General features: G+C 46.1%; 1 protein-coding gene across 3 annotated transcripts in view; it reads left to right on the top strand.

Annotated features, from left to right (window-relative positions):
* KIAA0319 (KIAA0319 ortholog) overlaps positions 1-21,453 on the top strand; it is a 96,800-nt gene that overhangs the window by 29,846 nt on the left and 45,501 nt on the right. For 2 of the 3 annotated variants that reach the window (XM_034985780.1, XM_034985781.1), the window contains exons 2-4: positions 3,048-3,205; positions 6,374-7,107; positions 19,268-19,460. In XM_034985780.1, the coding sequence (XP_034841671.1) occupies positions 3,151-3,205; positions 6,374-7,107; positions 19,268-19,460 (982 nt within the window). In that variant the 5' untranslated portion in view covers positions 3,048-3,150. Of the gene's footprint in view, positions 1-1,552; positions 2,410-3,047; positions 3,206-6,373; positions 7,108-19,267; positions 19,461-21,453 lie in introns of those variants that run through there. The other variant, XM_034985782.1, reaches the window with a different exon arrangement.

The raw sequence follows: 21,453 nt of genomic DNA, 5'->3' as shown, positions 1-21,453 counted from the left end.
GTCCATGGATTGTTTTCCCTTGACTAAAGGACATCAGACTCATTTTGAAATTGTTTTAGTTTTGTCATTTGAACCTCTCCTGTCCCCTAGATCACCACATCATTCCTGAATGAGGGCCGGGAGGTCTGTGTCGGGGCATGCCCCATTCTTTGTTATCCCTCCCCTCCACCCTCTGAAATTCTAAATGTCCTGTGTTGCTTCTAGAAAGGGCGGTGGGAAGAGGGAAGACAAGGAGTCTTGTATTCTCCTAAAAGGCTGAGTGTATGTGTGAAAGGGGAGGGAACAAAGGTGTGGGTGGGGAAAGAATGGTATGAACTGGAACCACAATCTCCTTTACAAGAACATAGCAACCTGCAACCCACAGCAAGGTTCTGACACACCCATTAGAAAGCCCTTATCCAGGTGTGCTTCCTCCTGGAAGCCTTTGTTACACACTTGAAATAGCAAGTTCTTGGAGTCCAGACCTCCTAGTGTCAGCTAGTCCTCTTGCTCAACCCTAAACCCCAACAGTTAAAACCAGAAATAGACAAGACCCCTTAACTGATGCTCTACCTGAAACCCATTGTTCTTATTTCTGAGGCATTGGCGAAGATATTTTGTAGTGATTGGAGCATTCCACCCACCAGGCCAGAAAAGCCCTAATACCTAGAAGTCCCTACCCCACCTGTCCCCTTCCCCACCCATGATCGTGTGCTGAACATCTGCCGACCCCCATCTATGATCACATGCTGTCTGCCTGCTCTCTTGCACATACCCCCTGAACCTCTCTCCCTATGAGAAGGTATCTCTCTTGCCAGCAGAGGGGTCAGGTGTTAGGGCTTGAGCCTGCCACCTGCACCTGCTGCAGGCACCCAAAATAAATCTCTTCCATTCTCTTTTCTAAACCCTTCTCTCTTGAGTTATTGGCTTCTCTTACAATAAGTTTACCTGAGTTTGTTCAGCAGCAGTGTTGGAAAACCCAGCCAGGAATTTTGCTTTCTATTTGTCTAGCATCCTTGAGATTCCCTGGGAGGGAACAGCTGAGGCAGTGCACCAGGGCTCACCCATGTGTTTCCTGAGTTAGTGATGACCAGTAACACTAGTACTGATTTTTCAGCCTTGGACAAATCAGTGAACATTTTTTTTTTTTTTTTGAGATTTTACTTATTTATTTGACAGAGAGAACACAAGCAGGGGGAGGGGCAAAGCAGGGAGCCTGACAGGGGACTCCATCCCAGGACCCTGGGATCATGACCTGAGCTGAAGGCAGACACTTAACCAACTGAGCCACCCACTCACCCCTCAGTGAACTTTTTGGTGCTTCAATTTCATCCTTTTTTTTTTTTTTACGAGAGGGAGGTGTGGGGGGAAGGGCAGAGGGAGAGAGAAAATCTGAAGCAGACTCCATGCCCAGTGTGGAGCCTGTTGTGGGGCTCTATCTCAACCCGAGATCATGACCTGAGCCAAAATCAAGAGTTGGATGCTCAACCGACTGAGCTACCCAGGTGCCCCTCATCATTTTTAAAACAGAGATAATAATATTGGCTGGGTTGTTATGAAGATCACATTGAAGAAATTACCAGACAAAAATGAAGTGCCACTGTTACTACATTTTGTCTGTTCTACGATGGTAGTGATTATAAGAGGCATCATTATTTTAAATACCACTAAGGAAGAAAAAAATCCTGTCAGTTATCCACAGCACCTCATTTTCTTGTCAGAAAATTTCCGCACATTTAAATAGATTTATTTGGACAGATTTATATCATAAATCATCCTTGTGCATTGGTAAAAAGGAACTCTAAGTGAATATAAAGTAAGGTGCTCTTGAATTTCCCTACAATCTTGATCTACTTCTGCTGAATCATTTGTCAAGGCTGAGTTTTTCCCACACAGCATTGCCTGTGTATCATCATGAGCAGTAGGGATGCAATATTTCTTAAAAGAGTGCTTCATACTGTCTTTCTTCCAAGCCAAGATTACCAGTTCTGCATAATCAATATGTACATACAAGCAATGGTATCTATTTCCTGCCCAGTGCTTGACCAACTTAAGACATCCTGATTCCAGGGGTCAAGTATGAAAATATGTAACTTACAGAATTGACAAAATATAGTAGTATAATTGATTTCATCTTATTTCATAGGTTTGGGTTTGGAAGGGGAGCAAGTGTTGGGGATGAAGAATTTCCTCTGCCCCTTAAGGTCCTTCTAGCTGGACTAAGAGTCAAATTGATAGGAAACAGTTAACAGGAGGAAGTCAAATTTAATAGTGTACGTATGGGGAATCCACACAGGCATGGAAATTCCCAAGACAGTCAGGCACAATGAGGCTTATATGATGAGCTAAAGAGAGGGGTAGAGGTCTGAGAATACTGAGGGGAGAAAGACCACTAGCAGGAAGGTGAAAGGAGGTGTTTGGAAACCACAGGTAGAGAAGTTTCTTAGGTAGAGAGGAATCTTTGTTAATATTTCTCTTCCTGGGGCTCCTGGGTGGCTCAGTTGGTTGAGCCTCAGACTCTTGATTTTGGCTCAGGTCATGATCTTAGGGTTGTGGGATTAAGCCCCACATCAGGCTCTGTGCTCAGCGGGGAGTCTGCTTGAGGTTCTCTCCCTGTACCTCTGCCCCTTTCTCTGCTCACACACGTGTGTGTTTGTGTATGTGTGTGTGCTCCCTATCTCTCTCAAATAAATAAATCAATAAATCTTTTAAAAAAATAGCTCTCTTCCTGATACAAGTAGGCAGTTGAGAGGCGATAAAGAGCTTTTCCTGAATCTGCTGGGTTTGGATTGCTTTTAACTCAAAATAGTGTTCGTGCCAAAGTGGCCCATTTTGGGGCTGCCTGCCCTTGGCCCTACAGAAGCATGAAAGCCTCTGTCTCATCTCAGGAACTGTACTTTCTGTTTGCACAAACTTGGGGTGGGTGGCTTGCCTGGAATAGGGCCCTGTGGTGTTAACGGGACAGGCTTCCCAGTGACATGAATAAATCCTACAAATAATTTTGTGTGTTTCCTCATTTACGTACTCTTTTTCTTCCTTCCTGTTTGCTTTCTAATTTTCCTTTGAAGTTCCCGAGTCCAAATCTGGTTCCTAAGAAACATCAAAGGAAGCCTGCACTGGAGGCCCCTGGGTCTCCTCGGAAGCCGGACTGCATCCACTGTGTGAGACGGGATGGCACCCCCCACCAGTGTGCCCTCGTCATTGCTGCTGCTGACGGCTGTTGCAGGTAGGAAACCATCACCCTGGAGACCCTAGCATCGCACACGAGCCTCCTGTCTTTGGCTTAAACGACTCAGATCAGAAACAAGGCAGAGGATTCTAGGGGAAGGGAGGGAAAAATGAAACAAGACGAAACCAGAGAGGGAGACAAACCATAAGAGACTCTTAATCACAGGAAACAAACTGAGGGTTGCTGGAGGGGGAGTAGGGGGTGATGGCGTAACTGGGTGACGGGCATTAAGGAGGGCACGTGATGTAATGAGCACTGGGTGTAATATGTACCCGATGAATCACTGCCTCTACCTCTGAAACTAATAAACAAACAAACAAAACCAAAACAACTCAGATAACCTGAAATGAAGGTGCTGTGTGTTTGCTTTCCAACAGAATTATTTTACATATAAAAGGCACGAAGGCAGACCTCATGCACAAAGGCAGAAGGAGGCAAGGTCACCTTCCCTTAGGGCAAGGCAGGCAGAAGACCTCAGGAGTAGATCAGGACATTCCAGACTGAGGAGTCTCAGTTGCATTCCTGGAAGAGACTGACTCTGCAGTTACAATTAGGTCATCTCTGTGGGGTTAACATAAGTGATTCCATTTTGGGCCTGTTTCTTTTTGACACTGAGAGTGACCCTTGTTAAAATGCAGTTTTATCTGCATTCAGACCTACTGAACCAGAGCAGGTGTGGCTCAGGGGTCTGAAGCAGCTAAATTATTATAAGCACTGTTGGTGTATATAGGGGCCCTTCAGAAAACGCTCCCACTGGAAAAGCCCGGTCCTTCCCCAATAGATTACTAATGTTTGAGCACTCTTTTTTTTTTTTCCTCTCTCAAATCCCCACTTTTTCATTCCTTTTTGTCTTTTTCTTGTGATTTTTCCATTAATTTAAAATTCCTGAATTACTTTATTAGGAACATTATTTGCAATTTCTTTGTCTTCCCTCTCTATCCTCTCTACCTTTGACAGAATGCTAGCCAATGATTTCATTGATTTGTCAACAATCATGGAGTGACTATGTTCCTAGATTGGGCTGGGACAGTGTAGAGGGTACGAACATGAGTAAGTCTTCTCTGGTCTCTTCAAGAGCTTTTGTTGAGTGAGTCTGATAGAGTCTTAAGTAATTATGGCCACTTGGCCCAACAGAAGCATGGTTTAGTTGTTGGAAACCCTCTCAAACTTCTTTATTGAGCACTAAGACCTCTGTGTAAGGGATGTCTGTCCATACAGATCATTCAGGTGATTTTTTTTTTGCAGAACAAAGGGATGATGTACCCCCAGAAGTGTATGGCAGTCTCCACCTGATTGAAAACTACTTTAAGCTTTTCCAAGGCTTCTGCCATGGAAAGTTCTCCTTAGCCACTGAAACAGTTTGCTTGCTTTAGGATCACAGCCTGCCTTCTGTACGGTGGTTTCTGACAGTTTTACAAGTTGGCTTTTGAGCTGCCTGGTGGCCAACGCCAGAAATGAGACATGGCAGTTTTCTGTGGATCACACTGTCCAAAAGAAGATGACCTAACAGTTTTTCCAGGGAAATAAAGCATATCCTACCATGTGTGTTTGGAAGAAGTTTCTAGCTTGGGTCTTCAAAGGCCACTCAGGGATGTAGTGGTATCTTTACAAATAAAGGCAATATTTTTGAGAGTAGAGGTGGGAGTCCGAGATTACCTGTCTGTTGTACACCATCAGTTGGTTTTAATTAAAGATGCTATTTTTTTATGTTCAGCTGGAGGGCTTTTTCCCCCCTCTATATCCGATATTAAGCTTTTTGTTAGAAATTAAAAGGCTAGGGGCGCCTGTTGGCTCAGATGGTTAAGCAACTACTTTCGGTTTAGGTCATGATCCTGGAGTTCCAGGATCGAGTCCCGCATCGGGCTCCCTGCTCGGCGGGGGGTCTGCTTCTCCCTCTGACCCTCCCCCATCTCATGTGCTCTCTCTCTCTCTCTCTCTCATTCTCTCTCTCTCAAATAAATAAATAAATAATTTTAAAAAAAGACTATCTTTGCCTTAAAAAAAAAAGGCCAAAACTATTAAGTAGATTTGCATTTGAGAAAATATCCTTCCAGTTGAATTAGTTTGTTGCTAGATTATTCATTTGGAAAGATGCGTATCTGTTACATCTAATTCCTATTAAATTGGACCAAGTAGACTTTCCTATAGAGTCAGTGTTTGGCACTGAACAATTCTTCAAAGTGTATAATGATGATCACGTATATATAGGTAAAAATAAAAATGACTCCATTTCTCTTCCCTCCAGTCAGAAGTGCTCTCTGATTGTCACTATGAGGAAAATAACAGTAATTTAAAAAATTGTCAGTGACAAGCCCTCACTAGGAAAGAAATCTCTACCAACAAATAAAGAATAAAAGTGACTTTGCCTCTGGATTTCAGGGAATGACAGACTGCTGCCGAAGGTTCTGAAAGTCTCAATTGCTGTCATTTTGTCTTGTGGGCCTGCACCCTGTGTCTGCAGAACACGGGGTAGCTGCCCTCGGACCGGTCCTGTTTGCGGACTGGGAATATTTGTAGCTATTTAGAATCTGATTAAAGGTAGTTGTTACAGGGGCGCCGGGGGGGCTCAGTCGGTGAAGCGTCTGCCTTCAGCTCAGGTCATGATCCCGGGGTCCTGGGATCGAGCCCCGCATCGGGCTCCCTGCTCGGCCGGGAGCCTGCTCCTCCCTCTCCCTCTGCTGCTCCCCCTGCTTGTGCCCTGTCTCTCTGTCGAATAAAAATCTTTAAAAGAAAACCAAAAGACCAGTTGTTACAGATCTGTATTGAGGACAAGTTTTTCTCTCCTTTGATATTTCCCCGGCAACTGACCTATCATCAGAATAACCTGTGAGATTAAAAAAAAACAAAAAATCAGTTTAACAGCGCAATAATATGATGTTGTCCCCAGAGTAAACCTTTATAACTGACTTTTGGGTGAGGAGCAAAATATTACAAATAATATGAAAGCAGGACGCGGTTGGAAAAGGATGCTTCTGTTCAGTCCACGGAGGCACGCGGAGAGAGCACGGAGGGCCCGGCGGGCAGGTGGGCGGCGGGCGGGACAGAGGGGGGCTGGGGGGCGAGGCCTGCGAGCGGCGCGGGGACCTCCCGTTGGGCGTGCCGGGGGCTCGGCGCTCGCCGGCGGCGCCGGCCGCCTTTCCTCACCGGGGACCGCGTTGTTCGCAGGTTGTGCCGGTGGCCCGTGCCGCGAGGGGAGGACGTTCGCCAATGCCGTCGTTTCGCCGGACCCGGCAACCAGCAGGATCGCGCGGGGGCCCCCGGGCAGCCCCGCGGTGCGCTGCACGGCCGCGTGCTGTGAGCTGCCCGGCTGCGACCTGGCCTGGTGGCTCGAGGGCCGCTGCTACCTGGTGAGCTGCCCGCGCTCCGAGAGCTGTGCGCCCAAGGCCGTGGGCGCCCCCGGGTCCTTCCTCACCTTTGTGCGCAGGCCGGCGCGGCTGCTGGACCGCGGGGCGATGCTGCGCGACAGGGGGGCGCCCTCGGGACGGTGGGGCGACGCGCCGCAGGAGATCGGGAAGGACTGGCCCTTCCTAGGCCCAGAGCGGGGCCCAGAGGAGGCGCCGGGGCACTCGGACGACAGCGGGCAACCCGAGCAAGCCCCCGCGCGGCCCCTCGGCAAGCCGGGGCCCAGAGGGAGCGCCGAGCCCTCGGCCTGGGGCCCGCGCCGGGGCGGCCGGGCCGGCGGCAGCCCCTCTGCCGGAGGCGGCCTTGCAGCGGCCGCCGAGAAGCAGGACCACCCTGCGCCGCGGCCGCCGAACGCGCCCCCATGGGCCGCGGCCCCACAGCGGTCTCGGGAGAGCGGCTCGTTGCCATCCTCGGTGACAGCCCCACCTTGGGGACAGGCGTTGGGAAAGGAGGCCTTCCTGCGCCAGGAGCGACCCAGCGCCGGCTCCGGAGGAGAGGTGGGCCTGGCTGCTCGGGGCTGGGACGTGGCTGGGAGGGGCTGGGTGCGCTGGAGGCTGGGCGCCTGGGGAGAGAGCTCCCAGAGCCTTCCAGGGAACGGAACCTGTTCCTCCGCTGTGCCTTCAGCGCGCCCAGGGCGTAAGGAACGGGCTTCCACCCTCGAGCCAGTCATCTCATGGCGACTTAGCACTTCCCCCTCGCCACGCCTCCCCCGGGATCTCCGGTGTCCCGGGAGCAGGCCCAGAGGCACAGCACACTTTCCCAGAGAAAACCCCCAGGCCCCAGATGGACTTGATGAAGTTTTAGAACCTAAGTGAGGTTCGGCCATGTGAGCTCCGGAGCCGACGACCAAGAGAGAGTTCTTGAGCGTCTCTGGTGCAAAAAGGTGGTTTTATTAGACCCCGGGGACAGGACCCGTGGGCAGAAAGAGCTGCTCCGGTTTGAGAGGTGTGGCTGACTTTATACTTGGGAGCTGGGGAGGCGAGAGTCCAGAAGGACTGTTGTGTGCTAAAGACTCTCGGGGTCCTGGAGGCCCGGTCATCGTCAAGCCAAGGCTGTTTTCCCCTCTAAGGAGGCACGAACAGGAAGACAGATGGGGGTTTCCCGGAGGAATGTTACATTCCTCCTATCACACGTCCTTGTCAATGGGCTTCAGGTTTAGAAGAAATTCCATTTTATTTGCATTTCCTTCGGCCTCAGCCTCCCTTAATTTTAGGGAGGGGAGGGTGATGTTAGGGCTTCAGGAACCGAGTTATGGGTCTCTGGCAGTTAGGCTATTGATGAGAAAGCTTCCTTGTAAATCACTAGGACATTGGTAAACTGAGGGAGACTCCTGTCCTGCAGGACTGTGATCTTATCAGTTAACCGTTCGTTTTTCCTTTACGGCAGCCGGGAGTGCCTGAGGAATGTCACACATACCACATGGGGGGGGGGCGGTGTAGGGGGTCAGCTGCTGCTTTGTCCTCAGCGAGCCTTCTGCTCCCTCATCATTATCAGTTACCTACAATTGATAGAGTTGTAAAATAGCTCACATACAAGAAAGTCTAGAATCAGAGAACTGGGAAAGCCTATAGACAGTATTTCATTTTCCACTGAAATATAAATTTTGCCCTTCATTCAAATTAATCTTTTTTGAACTGAACTGAGTTGTAGATAATCCTTGAATTAGTGTTGATAAACATTAGATCTGCAGCATAAGAAATATAATTTTATTCTGCTAAAGTAGAAAGTTTGGAATTAATGACAAAAACAGAGATTTCTTCTCTCACCAAAAAAGTATTTAAAATAGTACAATTGTATTTAATAAAGGTGCCATGAAAATCCCATGGGGAAAAGAATAGTCTTTTCAATAAACGGTACTGGGACAACTGGATATTTCCATACAAAAACTGAATTTAGATCCCTACCTTACGCCCCATAAATTGACTCAAAATGGATTGAAGGGTATCAGAATATGTGACCCCAAAATATGCCCTTTTGGCGTAAGGATGACTTGAACTGCTTATTTTTGAGACAATACACTAACAAGAGAAGCTCTTAAAAGCAATTTATCCTTGGGGCACCTGGGTGGCTCAGATGGTTAAGCGTCTGCCTTCGGCTCAGGTCATGATCTCAGGGTCCTGGGATCGAGTCCCGCATCGGGCTCCCTGCTCCTTGGGAGCCTGCTTCTCCCTCTGCCTCTCTCTCTCTCTCATGAATAAATAAATAAAATCTTAAAAAAAAAAAATCAATTTATCCTTTTATAAGGGAACTTTACATTTATAAGGGAAATCTCCATTTGTAAGCCTCTCCTCCTCTGAACTAGGAAGAGGATGATTCCAAATCAGTACAAACTCTTATTGCTGGACAAGGCAGGGACTGAAACCTGTATGTATAAGAACCTTATCTTTATTTTCTGTGTTCTTCATGGAAACCTCTCATAACTGGCCCCCCACCTCCAGCGTCTCTCTTTGTCTTCGGTAGAATCGCTTCCTTATATAATTAACTTAATAGCATTCATCTTTAGGGACATGCAAATCAAAGCCATGGTGAGATACCACTTCCTCTGGGTAGCTAGAATTTAAAAGAAAGAGAACAAGTATTAGTAAGGATGGAGAAATGAGAACCCTCAGGCACTGCTGGTGGGAGAATAAAATGGTTTAGGCACTTGGAAAACAGCCCAGCAGTTCCTCAAGAAGATAAACATAGTGGGGCACCCGGGTGGCTCAGTTGGTTGAATGTCCAACTCTTGATTTCTGCTCAGGTCCTGAGATCACGACCTATGAGATCACTCTATGCTGAGCATGGAGTCTGCTTAGGATTCTGATTCCCTCGCCCTTTGCCCCTCCCCAACCCCTGCTGGCACACCCGCGCTGTCTGTCTCTAAAAAAAACAAAACAAGGGGCGCCTGGGTGGCTCCGTCAGTTAAGCGTCTGCCTTCAGCTCAGGTCATGATCCCAGGGTCCTGGGATCGAGCCCCACATCAGGCTCCCTGCTTCTCCCTCTCCCCCTGCTTGTGTTCCCTCTCTTGTTGTGTCTCTCCCTGTCAAATAAATAAATAAAATCTTTAAAAACAAAACAAGACAAGACAAAAACCTTAAAAAAAAAAGATAAACATAGAGCTATCATATGACCCAACCACTCAACCTCTAAGTCTTTACCCAAAAGGAACGAAAGCATTTGTACATACAAGGACGCATAACAGCATTATTCATAAAATAGTGCGACTGAACAGGACAAATTCAAGAAATTTGAAACCCATCCAGATTAAATTCGTAGAGGATAAACGATGTTTCCTGCAGTTTTGTTTTCAAGTGCGCAAGACCAGAGGGATGCACCTACAAGAAGGTGTTTCACAGTAATTAAGAATAGAAAAAAAGAAACAAGACATTTGAGACTCTTGCTGACCAAGCCAGATGTAAATTGAAGGTCGAAATGGGGAGCGGGGGGTGCCCATTGCTTCCCTGGAGGATCCATTTTCTTTGGGTGGGTTATGTCAAGGAGGACCTGCATGCTGACAACTTAGCCAGGAGCTCTCTGTGGAGGCCATGGACACAGGGCCCAAGAGTGAGTGAGGAACTGGCATGCCCTTCCAGCCTCGAGAGGCGCCGTGGTGGGAAAGGAATCGGTCTGGAGAGGAGGCAGGAGTGGAGTCGGCCCCTCAGCCGTGACCTGGTGGAGGCTGTGAACCCTTCAAGTGGCGCCTTAATGTTTCCCACCACTGTCTATGGACTCCATTCTTTATTTCAACTTGGTAGTAATTTTTCAAGACTCTCTACAACTAAAAAGTCTGGTTTATCTTGTGGAATCTACAGAGGCTGTGGGGTCTCTTGATCGGATGGGAGGGGCCACCAAATGTGGGGCAAGCTGGTCAGGTGGAGGCCAGCGGCGTGGGTAAGAATTCACCCAGGGCAGAACAGAGGAGATAGAAGTTTATTGAACACTGCAAGGGAGCTGTGGGCAGGACAGCAAAGCAGAGAGGGCTGCCAGGAGGCGGTGGTGGGGGGCTTTGGTTAAGGGGGAATTGTTGGGGGGGGGGAGGTGAGGAGGTGTGGGGACGTATGCAGTTTTCCCTTTTTGGGACCTGTGTTCAGGTGTTAGTAGCCCATTGATCACCTGGGGTTATGGATATTTTGAGGTGTGTCACCTTAGAGCCTGTCTGTATTCAGGCCAGGGGGTTAGGGGGCCACTGTGGGCCCTTCTCCCTTACTCAGGTTTCTATTCTCTACAGAGGCACCACGATAATATGCTGTGAACACCTGTTCCGGAGCTCTGGTTTGCAGGGATTCTGAACTTCCTACTATTCTCAGCACAGATGTGATGAACAGTCTCTTATATTAGCACTCACTTTACAAACCTTGATATCTGAAACCTCAAAGAAACCAAGCATCTTAAAATTGTGGTCGACCCTGTGGGGGTTCAGAATGTCATCCCCAAACATGGCACTTTGGCATATTGATTATTTTGAATTAATGGTACCTAGGAAATGACGGTGTAGGAAGGACAATCTGACCCACCTCCCTGTGCCAGGAGGGCATTTAGGAGAGAAGACTGTATTCAAGAAGACAATATACACAAACCCTGTTCCTTCTTTACCGTTAACTGCCCCCAAGTCCAAACCCCTTTGTCTTGTCAGTTCTTCACAAATCTATTATTTCTTTGTCTAAAATGTATTAAATCTTCTGTTTTGGTCGTCTCTTTGCATCTCCTATCCTTATGGGATACCTGTACATACATAATTAAATTTGTTTTTCTTCTGTTAATCTGCCTTTTTATTATGGGGAGTGGTGGTCTCACCCAAAAAGCTAGACGGGTATAAGGAAAATTAATTTTCTTTTCCTATAACCCACTACCTGTTTTTCTTTTTAACATATAATGCATTATTTGTTTCAGGGGTACAGGTCTGTGATTCATCAGTCTTACACAATTCACAGAGTTCACGATAGTATATACCCTCCCCGATGTCTATCACCCAGCAACCCCATCCCTCCCAACCCCTCCACTCCAGCAACCCTCAGTTTGTTTCCTGAGATCAAGAGTCTCTTATGGTTTGTCTCCCTCTCTGGTTTCCTCTTGTTTCATTTTTCCCTCCCTTGCCCTATGATCGTCTATCTTCTCAAATTGCTCATATCAGTGAGATCATATGATACTTGTCTTTCTCTGATTGACTTATTTCGCTTAGCATAATATCCTCTAGTTCCAACCAAGTCGTTGCAAACAGCAAGATTTCATTTTTTTTTTTGATGGCTTCAGAATATTCCATTGTATATATATATACCACATCTTCTTTATCCATTCATCTGTTGATGGACATCTAGGCTGTTTCCATAGTTTGGCTATTGTGGACATTGCTGCTATAAACATTGGGGTGCACGTGCCCCTTTGGATCACTACATTTGTATCTTTGGGGTAAATACCCAGTAGTGCAATTGCTGGATTGTAGGGTAGCTCTATTTTCAACTTTTTTTTTTTTAAAGATTTTATTTATTTATTTAAGAGAGAGAGATAGCGATAGACAATAGGAGCAAAGTGGGGGAGCAGGGAGAGGGAAAAGCAGGCTCCCCACTGGGCAGGGAGCCCAATGTGGGGCTCGATTCCAGGACCCTGGGATCAAGACCTGAGCCAAAGGCAGACACTTATTGACTGAGCCACCCAGGGGCCCCTATTTTCATCTTTTTGAAGAACCTCCATACTGTTTTCCAGAGTGGCTGTACCAGCTTGCATTCCCACCAACAGTGGAGGAGGGTTCCCCTTTCTCCGCATCCTCCATCCTCGCCAACATCTGTCGTTTCCCGACTTGTTAATTCTCGCCATTCTGACTGATGTGAGGTGGTATCTCTTTGAGGTTTTGATTTGGATTTCCCTGATGCCGAGCGACGTTGGGCACTTTTTCATGTGTCTGTTGGCCATTTGGATGTCTTCTTTGGAAAAATGTCTGTTCATGTCTTCTGCCCATTTCTTGTTTGGATCATTTGTTCTTTGGGTGTTGAGTTTGATAAGTTCTTTATAGATTTTGGATACTAGCCCTTTATCTGATAGGTCATTTGCAAATATCTTCTCCCATTCTGTGGGTTGTCTTTTGGTTTTGTTGACTGTTTCCTTTGTTGTGCAAAAGCTTTTTATCTTGATGAAGTCCCAATAGTTCATTTTTGCCCTTGCTTCCCTTGCCTTTGGCGATGTTTCTAGGAAGAAGTTGCTGCGGCTGAGGTTGAAGAGGTTGCTGCCTGTATTCTCCTCAGGGATTTTGATGGATTCTTGTGTCACATTTAGGTCTTTCATCCATTTTGAATCCATTTTTCTGTATGGTATAAGGAAATGGTCCAGTTTCATTCTTCTGCATGTGGCTGTCCAATTTTCCCAACTCCATTTGTTGAAGAGACTGTCTTTTTTCCATTGGACATTCTTTCCTGCTTTGTCAAAGATGAGTTGACCATAGAGTTGAGGGTCCATTTCTGTTCCGTTGATCTATGTGTCTGTTTTTGTGCCAGTACCATACTGTCTTGATGGTGACAGCTTTGTAATAGAGCTGGAAGTCCGGAATTGTGATGCCGCCAGCTTTCCTTTTCTTTTTCAACATTCCTCTGGCTATTCGGGGTCTTTTCTGGTTCCATACAAATTTTAGGATGATTTGTTGCATTTCTTTGAAAAAAGTGGATGGTATTTCAATGGGGATTGCATTGAATGTGTAGATTGTTCTAGGTAGCATTGACATCTTCACAATATTTGTTCTTCCACTCCATGAGCATGGAACGTTTTTCCATTTCTTTGTGTCTTCCTCAATTTCTTTCATTAATATTTTATAGTTTTCTGAATACAGATTCTTTGCGTCTTTGGTTAGATTTAGTCCTAGGTATCTTATGGTTTTGGGTGCAATTGTAAATGGGATCGACTCCTTAATTTCTCTTTCTTCTGTCTTGTTGTTGTATAGAAATGCAACTGATTTCTGTGCATTGATTTTATATCCTACCACTTTACTGAATTCCTGTATGAGTTCTAGCAGTTTTGGGGTGGAGTCTTTGGTGTTTTCCACATGAAGTATCATCTGCAAAAAGTGAGAGTTTCACTTCTTCTTTGCCGATTTGGATGCCTTTTCTTTCTTTTTGTTGTCTGATTGCTGAGGCTAGGACTTCTACTACTATGTTGAATAGCAGTGGTGATAGTGGACATCCCTGCCATGTTCCTGACCTTAGGGGAAAAGCTCTCAGTTTTTCCGCATTGACTATGATATCCGCTGTGGGTTTTTCATAGATGGCTTTTATGATATTGAGGTGTGTACCCTCTATCCCTACACTGTGGAGAGTTTTAATCAAGAAAGGATGCTGTACTTTGTCAAATGCTTTTTCGGCATCTATTGAGAGGATCATATGGTTCTTGTTCTTTCTTTTATTAATGTATTGTATCACACTGATTGATTTGCGGATGTTGAACCAGCCTTGCAGCCCAGGAATAAATCCCACTTGGTCATGGTGAATAATCCTTTTAATGTACTGTTGGATCCTATTGGCTAGTATTTTGCTGAGAATTTTTGCATCCATGTTCATCAGGGATATTGGTCTGTATTCTCTTTTTTGATGGGGTCTTTGTCTGGTTTGGGGACCAAGGTAATGCTGGCCTCATAAAGTGAGTTTGGAGGTTTTCCTTCCATTTCTATTCTTTGAAACAGCTTCAGAATAGGTATTAATTCTTCTTTAAATGTTTGGTAGAATTCCCCTGAGAAGCCATCTGGGCCTGGGCTCTTGTTTGTTGGGAGATTTTTGATGACTGCTTCAATTTCCTTACTGGTTATGGGTCTGTTCAGGTTTTCTATTTCTTCCTGGTTCAGTTTTGGTAGTTTCTATGTCTCTAGGAATGCATCCATTTCTTCCAGATTATCTAATTTGCTGGCATAGAGTTGCTCATAATATGTTCTTATAATTGTTTGTATTTCTTTCGTGTTGGTTGTGATCTCTCCTCTTTCATTCATGATTTATTTATTTGGGTCCTTTCTCTTTTCTTTTTGATCAGTCTGGCCAGGGGTTTATCAATCTTATTTATTCTTTCAAAGAACCAGCTCCTAGTTTCATTGATCTGTTCTACTGTTCTTTTGGTTTCTATTTCATTGATTTCTGCTCTGATCTTTATTATTTCTCTTCTTCTGCTAGGTTAGGCTTTTTTTGCTGTTCTTTCTCCAGCTCCTTTGGGTGAAGGGTTAGGTTGTGTATTTGAGACCCTTCTTGTTTCTTGAGAAAGGCTTGTATTGCTGTATACTTTCCTCTTAGGACCTCCTTTGCTGCATCCCAAAGATTTTGAACAGTTCTGTTTTCATTTTCACTCGTTTCCGTGAATTTTTAAAATTCTTCTCTAATTTCCTGGTTGACCCATTCATTCTTTAGTAGGATGCTCTTTAGCCTCCATATATTTGAGTTCTTTCCAACATTCCTCTCGTGATTTGAGTTCTAGTTTCAAAGCATTGTGGTCTGAAAATAGGCAGGGAATGATCCCAATCTTCTGGTACCAGTTGAGACCTGATTTATGACCCAGGATGTAATCTATTCTGGAGAATGTTCCATGGGCACTAGAGAAGAATGTGTATTCTGTTGCTTTGGGATGGAATGTTATGAATATGTCTGGGAAGTCCATCTGGTCCAGTGTGTCATTTAAAGCCTTTATTTCCCTGTTGATCTTTTTTTTTTAAAGTTTTTTTATTTATTCATTCGAGACACAGAGATACAGAGAGAGAGAGAGAGAGCATGAGCAGGGGGAGAAGCAGAGGGAGGGGGAGAAGAAGGCTCCCCGCTGAGCAGGGAGCCCGATGCGGGGCTCGATCCCAGGACTCTGGGATCATGACCTGAGTGGAAGGCAGATGCTTAACTGACTGAGCCACCCAGGCCCCCTTTATCTCTCCTTCTATTTTCAGTGACAGCCTAGCTGGATATAGTATTCTTGGCTGCGTATTTTTCTCATTTAGTGTGCTGAATAGATCATGCCAGTCCTTTCTGGCCTGCCAGGTCTCTGTGGATAGATAGGTCTGCTGCCAATCTAATGTTTCTACCGTTGTAGGTTACAGACCTCTTGTTCCGAGCTGCTTTCAGGATTTTCTCTTTGTCTGAGACTTGTGAGTTTTACTATTAGATGTCGGAGTGTTGACCTATTTTTATTGATTTTGAGGGGGGTTCTCCGTGCCTCCTGGATTTTGATGCTTTTTTCCTTCCCCAAATTAGGGAAGTTCTCTGCTATAATTTGTTCCAATACACCTTCTGCCCCTCTCTCTCTTTCTTCTTCTTCTGGGATCCCAGTTATTCTAATGTTGTTTCACTTTATGGTATCACTTATCTCGTGAATTCTGCCCTTGTGATGCAGTAGTTGTTTCTCTTTTTCTCAGCTTCTTTATTCTCCATCTTTTGGTCTTCTATATCACTAATTCTCTCTTCTGCCTCATTTATCCTAGCAGTTAGAGCCTCCGTTTTTGATTGCACCTCATTAATAGCCTTTTTGATTTCGACTTGGTTAGATTTTAGTTCTTTTATTTCTCCAGAAAGGGATTCTCTAGTATATTCTATGCTTTTTTTCAAGCCCAGCTAGTCTCTTTATAATTGTCATTCTGAACTCTAGTTCCTACATCTTACTAATGTCTGTATTGATTAGGTCCCTGGCAGCCGGTACTGCCTCTTGTTCTTTTTTTGAGGTGATTTTTTCCATCTTGTCATTTTGTCCAGAGGAGAGTAGATGAATGAGAGAACAAAATGCTAAAAGGGTAAAAATGACCCCAGAAAAATATATACTAACCAAATCAGAAAAGACCCAAAACCGGGGGGAAAAGAAAGGGAAACAAACAAAAAATGAATATGATCAGGCTGGCGAATAGAACAGAGCCACACACTAGATTTTGGGTGTATTTTGGTCTGTTAGAAGAAATTGCCTCCAAAACTTTTTAAAAAAGAAAAACTTGTATATATACAAAAATAAGGGTAAGTATGATGAAGTGATGGAATATGACTGTAAAGATAAAAATTAAAAATGATTTTAAAAGAGGAATTGATAAAATGTTGGTTGAAAAAGGAAAGAAGAAAAATTCAACTAAAAAAAATAGAAAAAAAAAGAAAATTTAAAAAATTATCTTTGAACGACTAAAGAATCATGGGGAAAAAAGCCATGGATTCTATGTGCAGTATTCCCCCAGTGCTGGCGTTCTGCCGTTCTCATTGATCAGTAAACTTGTTCTTGGCTGGCTGTTCTTGCTGATCTTCTGGGGGAGGGGCCTGTTGCCGTGGTTCCCAAATGTCTTTGCCAGAGGCAGAACTGCCCTGCCCTTGCCGGTCCGGACTAAGTAATCTGCTCAGGTTTGCTCTCGGGATCTTTTGTTCCCTGCAAGCTTTCCTACAGCTTTGGAGGATGAGAGTGAAAATGGTGGCCTCCCAATCTCCACCCCGGAGGAGCTGAGAACTCGGGGCCCCACTCCTCAGTGCGCCCCCAGAGAAAAGCAGTCAATCACTCCTGTCTCCCCGGTCTCCGGCCGCACTCCATGTTCACCCGGCCTGTGACCGAGCACTTCTGTCTCTGGCACCCAACCCAGTGTGGAGTCTTCAAACCCAGCAGATCCCTGTGGTGCACTTCCACGCCGCTCTTCCCCGGGGAGGAAGGGGAGTCTCCCCGGATCTGCCGCTTGTTGGGTCGCTGCTGGAGGAGCAGTGGCCCGACTGTGCCAGATCACGGTTTATGGCAACCCCGAGCTGAGACCCCGTGCCTTGGCTCCATCTCTGCAGCCGGCTTCCCCACTACAATACCTGGGAGCTCTGCCGCACTCAGGCACCCCCGGTCTTCCTGTGACCCCGAGGGTCCTGAGAACACACTGTCCCACGAGGGTTCCACCCCCCTGCTTAGCCACCGGAGTGACGTCCCTCAGTGGAGCCGACTTCTAAAAGTTCCGATTTTGTGCTCCGCGGCTCTATCACTTGCCAGAAGCAGCTGATGGAGGCCCCCGCCCCCGCCGTCTATCCTCCTGAATATCGCCTCAGATTCACTTCTCTGCACGACCTGCCGTCCAGAAAGTGATCACTTCTCTGTTCAGAGAGTTGTTGCTATTCTTTTCTTCGATCTCCTGTTGAGTTCATAGGAGTTCAGAATGGTTTGATCCCGATCTAGCTGAATTCCTGGGACCAGACGAAATTTAGGTGGCCTACTCCTCCACCATCCTCCTCCCCCTCCTGTTTGTTTTTTTTTTTTAAGATTTTATTTATTTATTTATTTGAGAGAGAGAAGGAGCAGGGAGGAGAGAGAGAAGCAGGCTCCCCACTGAGTAGGAAGCCCGAAGCGGGACTTGATCCCAAGGCTCCAGGATCACGACCTGAGCCAAAGGCAGATGCTTAACCGACCGAGCCACCCAGGCGCCCCTCACTGCCTGGTTTTTAAAATGGTTATCAGTTGATTTGTCTTGGTCTGATGAATATATTCAAAAATTTATGGTTCATCTTCTTTTTGCCTTGGTTCCTGAAATTTGTTGTTGAAGGTTTTACCAGTTGTCTAGTAATACCTGGCAGTTTATGAACTGAAATATCTGGTATTCAGTGAAAATTAGCAGTGATGTCAGCTATCAGGTGTCCAATCACAGAACGTCTGCTGTGTCCTCACTTTTCTTAACTGCAGCAGATACCAATGTGCGATTTCTATAAACACCTGCAGCCCCTTCCCTGGGTTACATCGGAGTTAGAGCTTTTCTTTCTGTGGATTTCTCACTGCACCTTCCCCTGTGGGTCTCCTGTGTTCTTAGCCTGACTTTTACTTACGTGGTCCCTACAGTCACTGGCAGATGAGGCCCAGGAGAGCATTTTATTATTATACGATGAAACTTTCCTCTCTGGCACATCGTATATAATTTAAAAACTTGAAGTTGGCTGGGACGCCTGGGTGGCTCAGTCAGTTAAGCGTTGGACTCTTGATCTCGGCTCAGGTCATGATCTTGGGGTCGTGGGATCGAGCCCCATGTCGGGTTTCCTGCTTAGTTGGATCTGCTTCTCTCCCTCTGCCTCTTCCCCTCCCCCACTCAAATAAATAAATCTTAAAAAAAAAAAACCACTTTAGTTGGCTACCTAGAACTGTAACTTCCGGTTACTTTATACACAATAGTTGTTATAATCAAAGATTGTTTAATCTAGAAGCCTGGCTGTTGAATTATCTATCTTCAGTTTTTGCCTTATTGACTAGTTCAGAGACCCACTACAGTTATTTTCTCTCTTTTCATCTTGCATGTGTGTGTTCACTTATAATAACTGTTCAACCCATAGTTTTCTTATATTTTTTTAGTAGGTAGCAGAAAGAATATTTGAAAGAGATGGTCTAGGGGTGCCTGGGTGGCTCAGCCAGTTAAGCATCCAACTCTTGGTTTCAGCTCAGGTCGTGATCTCAGGGTCCTGGGATCGAGCCCCACATCGGGCTCCCTGCTCAGCGGGGAATCTACTTGAGATTCTCTCTCCCTCCTCCCCCCCACTCACAAGCACATGCGTGCACACTTGCTGTCTCTCTCATAAATTAATAAATCTTAAAAAAAAACATGGTCTAGAGTTCTAACATTTTGTGATATTAAACATGGTATTTTGAATGCCATTGAATCTCATTTATGTAAAAGCTCAGTGACATTGTGTTGCTTGACGAGGTCAACCATTTTTTGTTTTTTTCTTTCCTAACAGTTTGTGATTGATCTCCTAGGTTTTAATATCTTCCCGTCATCCTCCTCCAGCCAGAGTGGCATTCAGCCCAGCCTCCACAGAGAAGAGCCCACTTCCCACAGTCCCCGTGCGGAGCCCAGAGCATGGTGCCCTGACCCCTCCCACTAGCCTTGTCCCCACTGAGCCCACCCCACCAGAGCAACCTGCGTCTCCGACCGCTGCTCCCAGGACAGGTAACTGTGAGAACAATACAGCTGGAGAAAAGTACAAAACCATGCTGTCGAATAGACTAGTGGCAACGTTAAGGTTTACTCGTCCCCTCCAGGCGCATCTTCAAGCCTCTCTCCTGCACTAGACACGGTGCTCCCCACCAGCAATGAAAACATGAACTTTGTCTGTTCCTCAGTGATCTGTAGGGCAGCCAGTGCGAGGGACGGGTGAATAGTTGGTCTTCATATACTACGGGAAGTGCTGTGACAGGAGCGACGGGAGGCGCCTGACCTTTCTGAAGGGCCAGGAAGCCTTTCCAGAGGTGGCGGTGCTGGGATAGAACAAGCTGAAGTGGGGTTGGTGTGTTGTGTAGGTCAGGGCAGCGACGTGCAATAACGATAATGATAATTCTGTTCAGTGAGTACTCACGGAACGCTGGGCACTGTGCCCAGCGTTTCCTGCCCCGTGCAAGAGAATGAAAGTACAGGGGTGCTCTGACATTTTGGGAGAGCAGTCAGGAGGTCAGTCTGGCTGGAGCTGATCATGTGCGTGAGAGGGAAGGGCAAGGTATGAATCTGGAGTGGGAAGCAGGGCAAGATTTCAAAAGATCTGTAATCTGTGCTAAGGAATTTGTGCTTTATCGGGTAAGTGTAGAGAATCTCTGAGTGATTTTAAGCAGGAAAATGAAATTATGAGATTTGTCTTTGAGAAAATAATATGGAGTCAACTGGAGACAAGAAGATCCATTAGGACTAGAGGGAGTGGTTGCAAGGATGGAGAGAAGGAACCAGACTGAAGCGGTATCAGGGGGCTGGGATCATTAGGATTTGATGAGTGGCTACTGGCAGAATCTCAGGACTCTGAGATCGATGAGCACATGGGACTAAAAGTTAGATGAGCGGTGGGCTGAAGATAAAGGATCAGGAGTCGTCAGCAGAGAGGTGGTGACTGAAGCCTGAGGGCACACATGGGACCTTCCACGGAGGGCAGTGGGTGAGCTTGGGAGAGGCCTGAAGAGGAACTCTGGAGACGTCATTACATTAGGAGCTGGAAGACCAGAAGGAGCCTCCAGAGCTGGCTGAGTGGTCTTGCCAGAGAGGCAGGACATCAGGAGGAGGGCATGGATTGAGGGAAGGAAAGAGAAACTTCCGAGTAGGAAGATGTCATGAAGGAGCCACGGGTTGCAGAGATCATGGCAAACACTGAAGAGCTCCCATTAGATTTACTAATAAAGGAGGTATTGGAGACCTCGTTTCCTAAGCCCTTCTATGGGGATAACTCTCTCTGCCTTGTTGATTTGCTTTGATCCTGAGCTTGAGTACAGAGAAGGGTAATAGCAGAAGAGAAGCCATGTGGTGTTTTGGAAAGGAAACCAGCCTGGGAAGTAGGAGCCTTGGGTTCTCATAGGACCTATTGCATGGAGTTGTTAGAAGCTTAGATGAAGTGATCATTTTAAAGTCCTTGGAATGGAGCCTGGCACAGTGTAATCTAGTATGTGTGTCTGTTGAGATAAATACATTTAAATTAATTATTGGTGGATCTCTTATTGCTAATTATTCGTATAACTTTGAGCAATTACTTGGCCTTTTAGGGCTCGGTTCCCTCATCTGTAAAATGATACATTGGGACCAGTGTCCCCTCTGGGTCCACAATTGCTGACTTTCAGGGCAAAGAGTCCGTGGAAATGATGGGAGAGAGGAGCCTGAGACACCAGGGAGGCCCCTGCAGCTGGTGTAGGAAGGCACTGGAAGGACGGGATACTGACTGAGGACAGGAGCGGGTTTGAGCCACATGGCCCCCCAGCATCTCCAAGGAGCTGAGACCTCTAAAGAGCACTCAGCTTAAGGAAAAAAGAAACAAAAAAAACTTTGCTTTTGTCTGTGTGATATCTTGACATTATCTCAGTTGTATTGTACAAGTGAAACGAATGTCCAGTTGCATCCAGCCAGTGGGTACATCAGTGTTGTGCTGGTTATGGAGAAGGTGAATGGACATGGTTCTGAGGGCCGGCTTAGT

The sequence above is a fragment of the Mirounga leonina genome, unplaced genomic scaffold, assembly GCF_011800145.1.
Source record: "Mirounga leonina isolate KUSES-001 unplaced genomic scaffold, KU_Mleo_1.0 Mir_366, whole genome shotgun sequence".
In the NCBI taxonomy this organism is placed as follows: Eukaryota; Metazoa; Chordata; class Mammalia; order Carnivora; family Phocidae; genus Mirounga; species Mirounga leonina.
The sequence above is the reverse complement of the archived record's forward strand: the minus strand, read 5'-3'. Positions and strand labels throughout refer to the sequence as shown.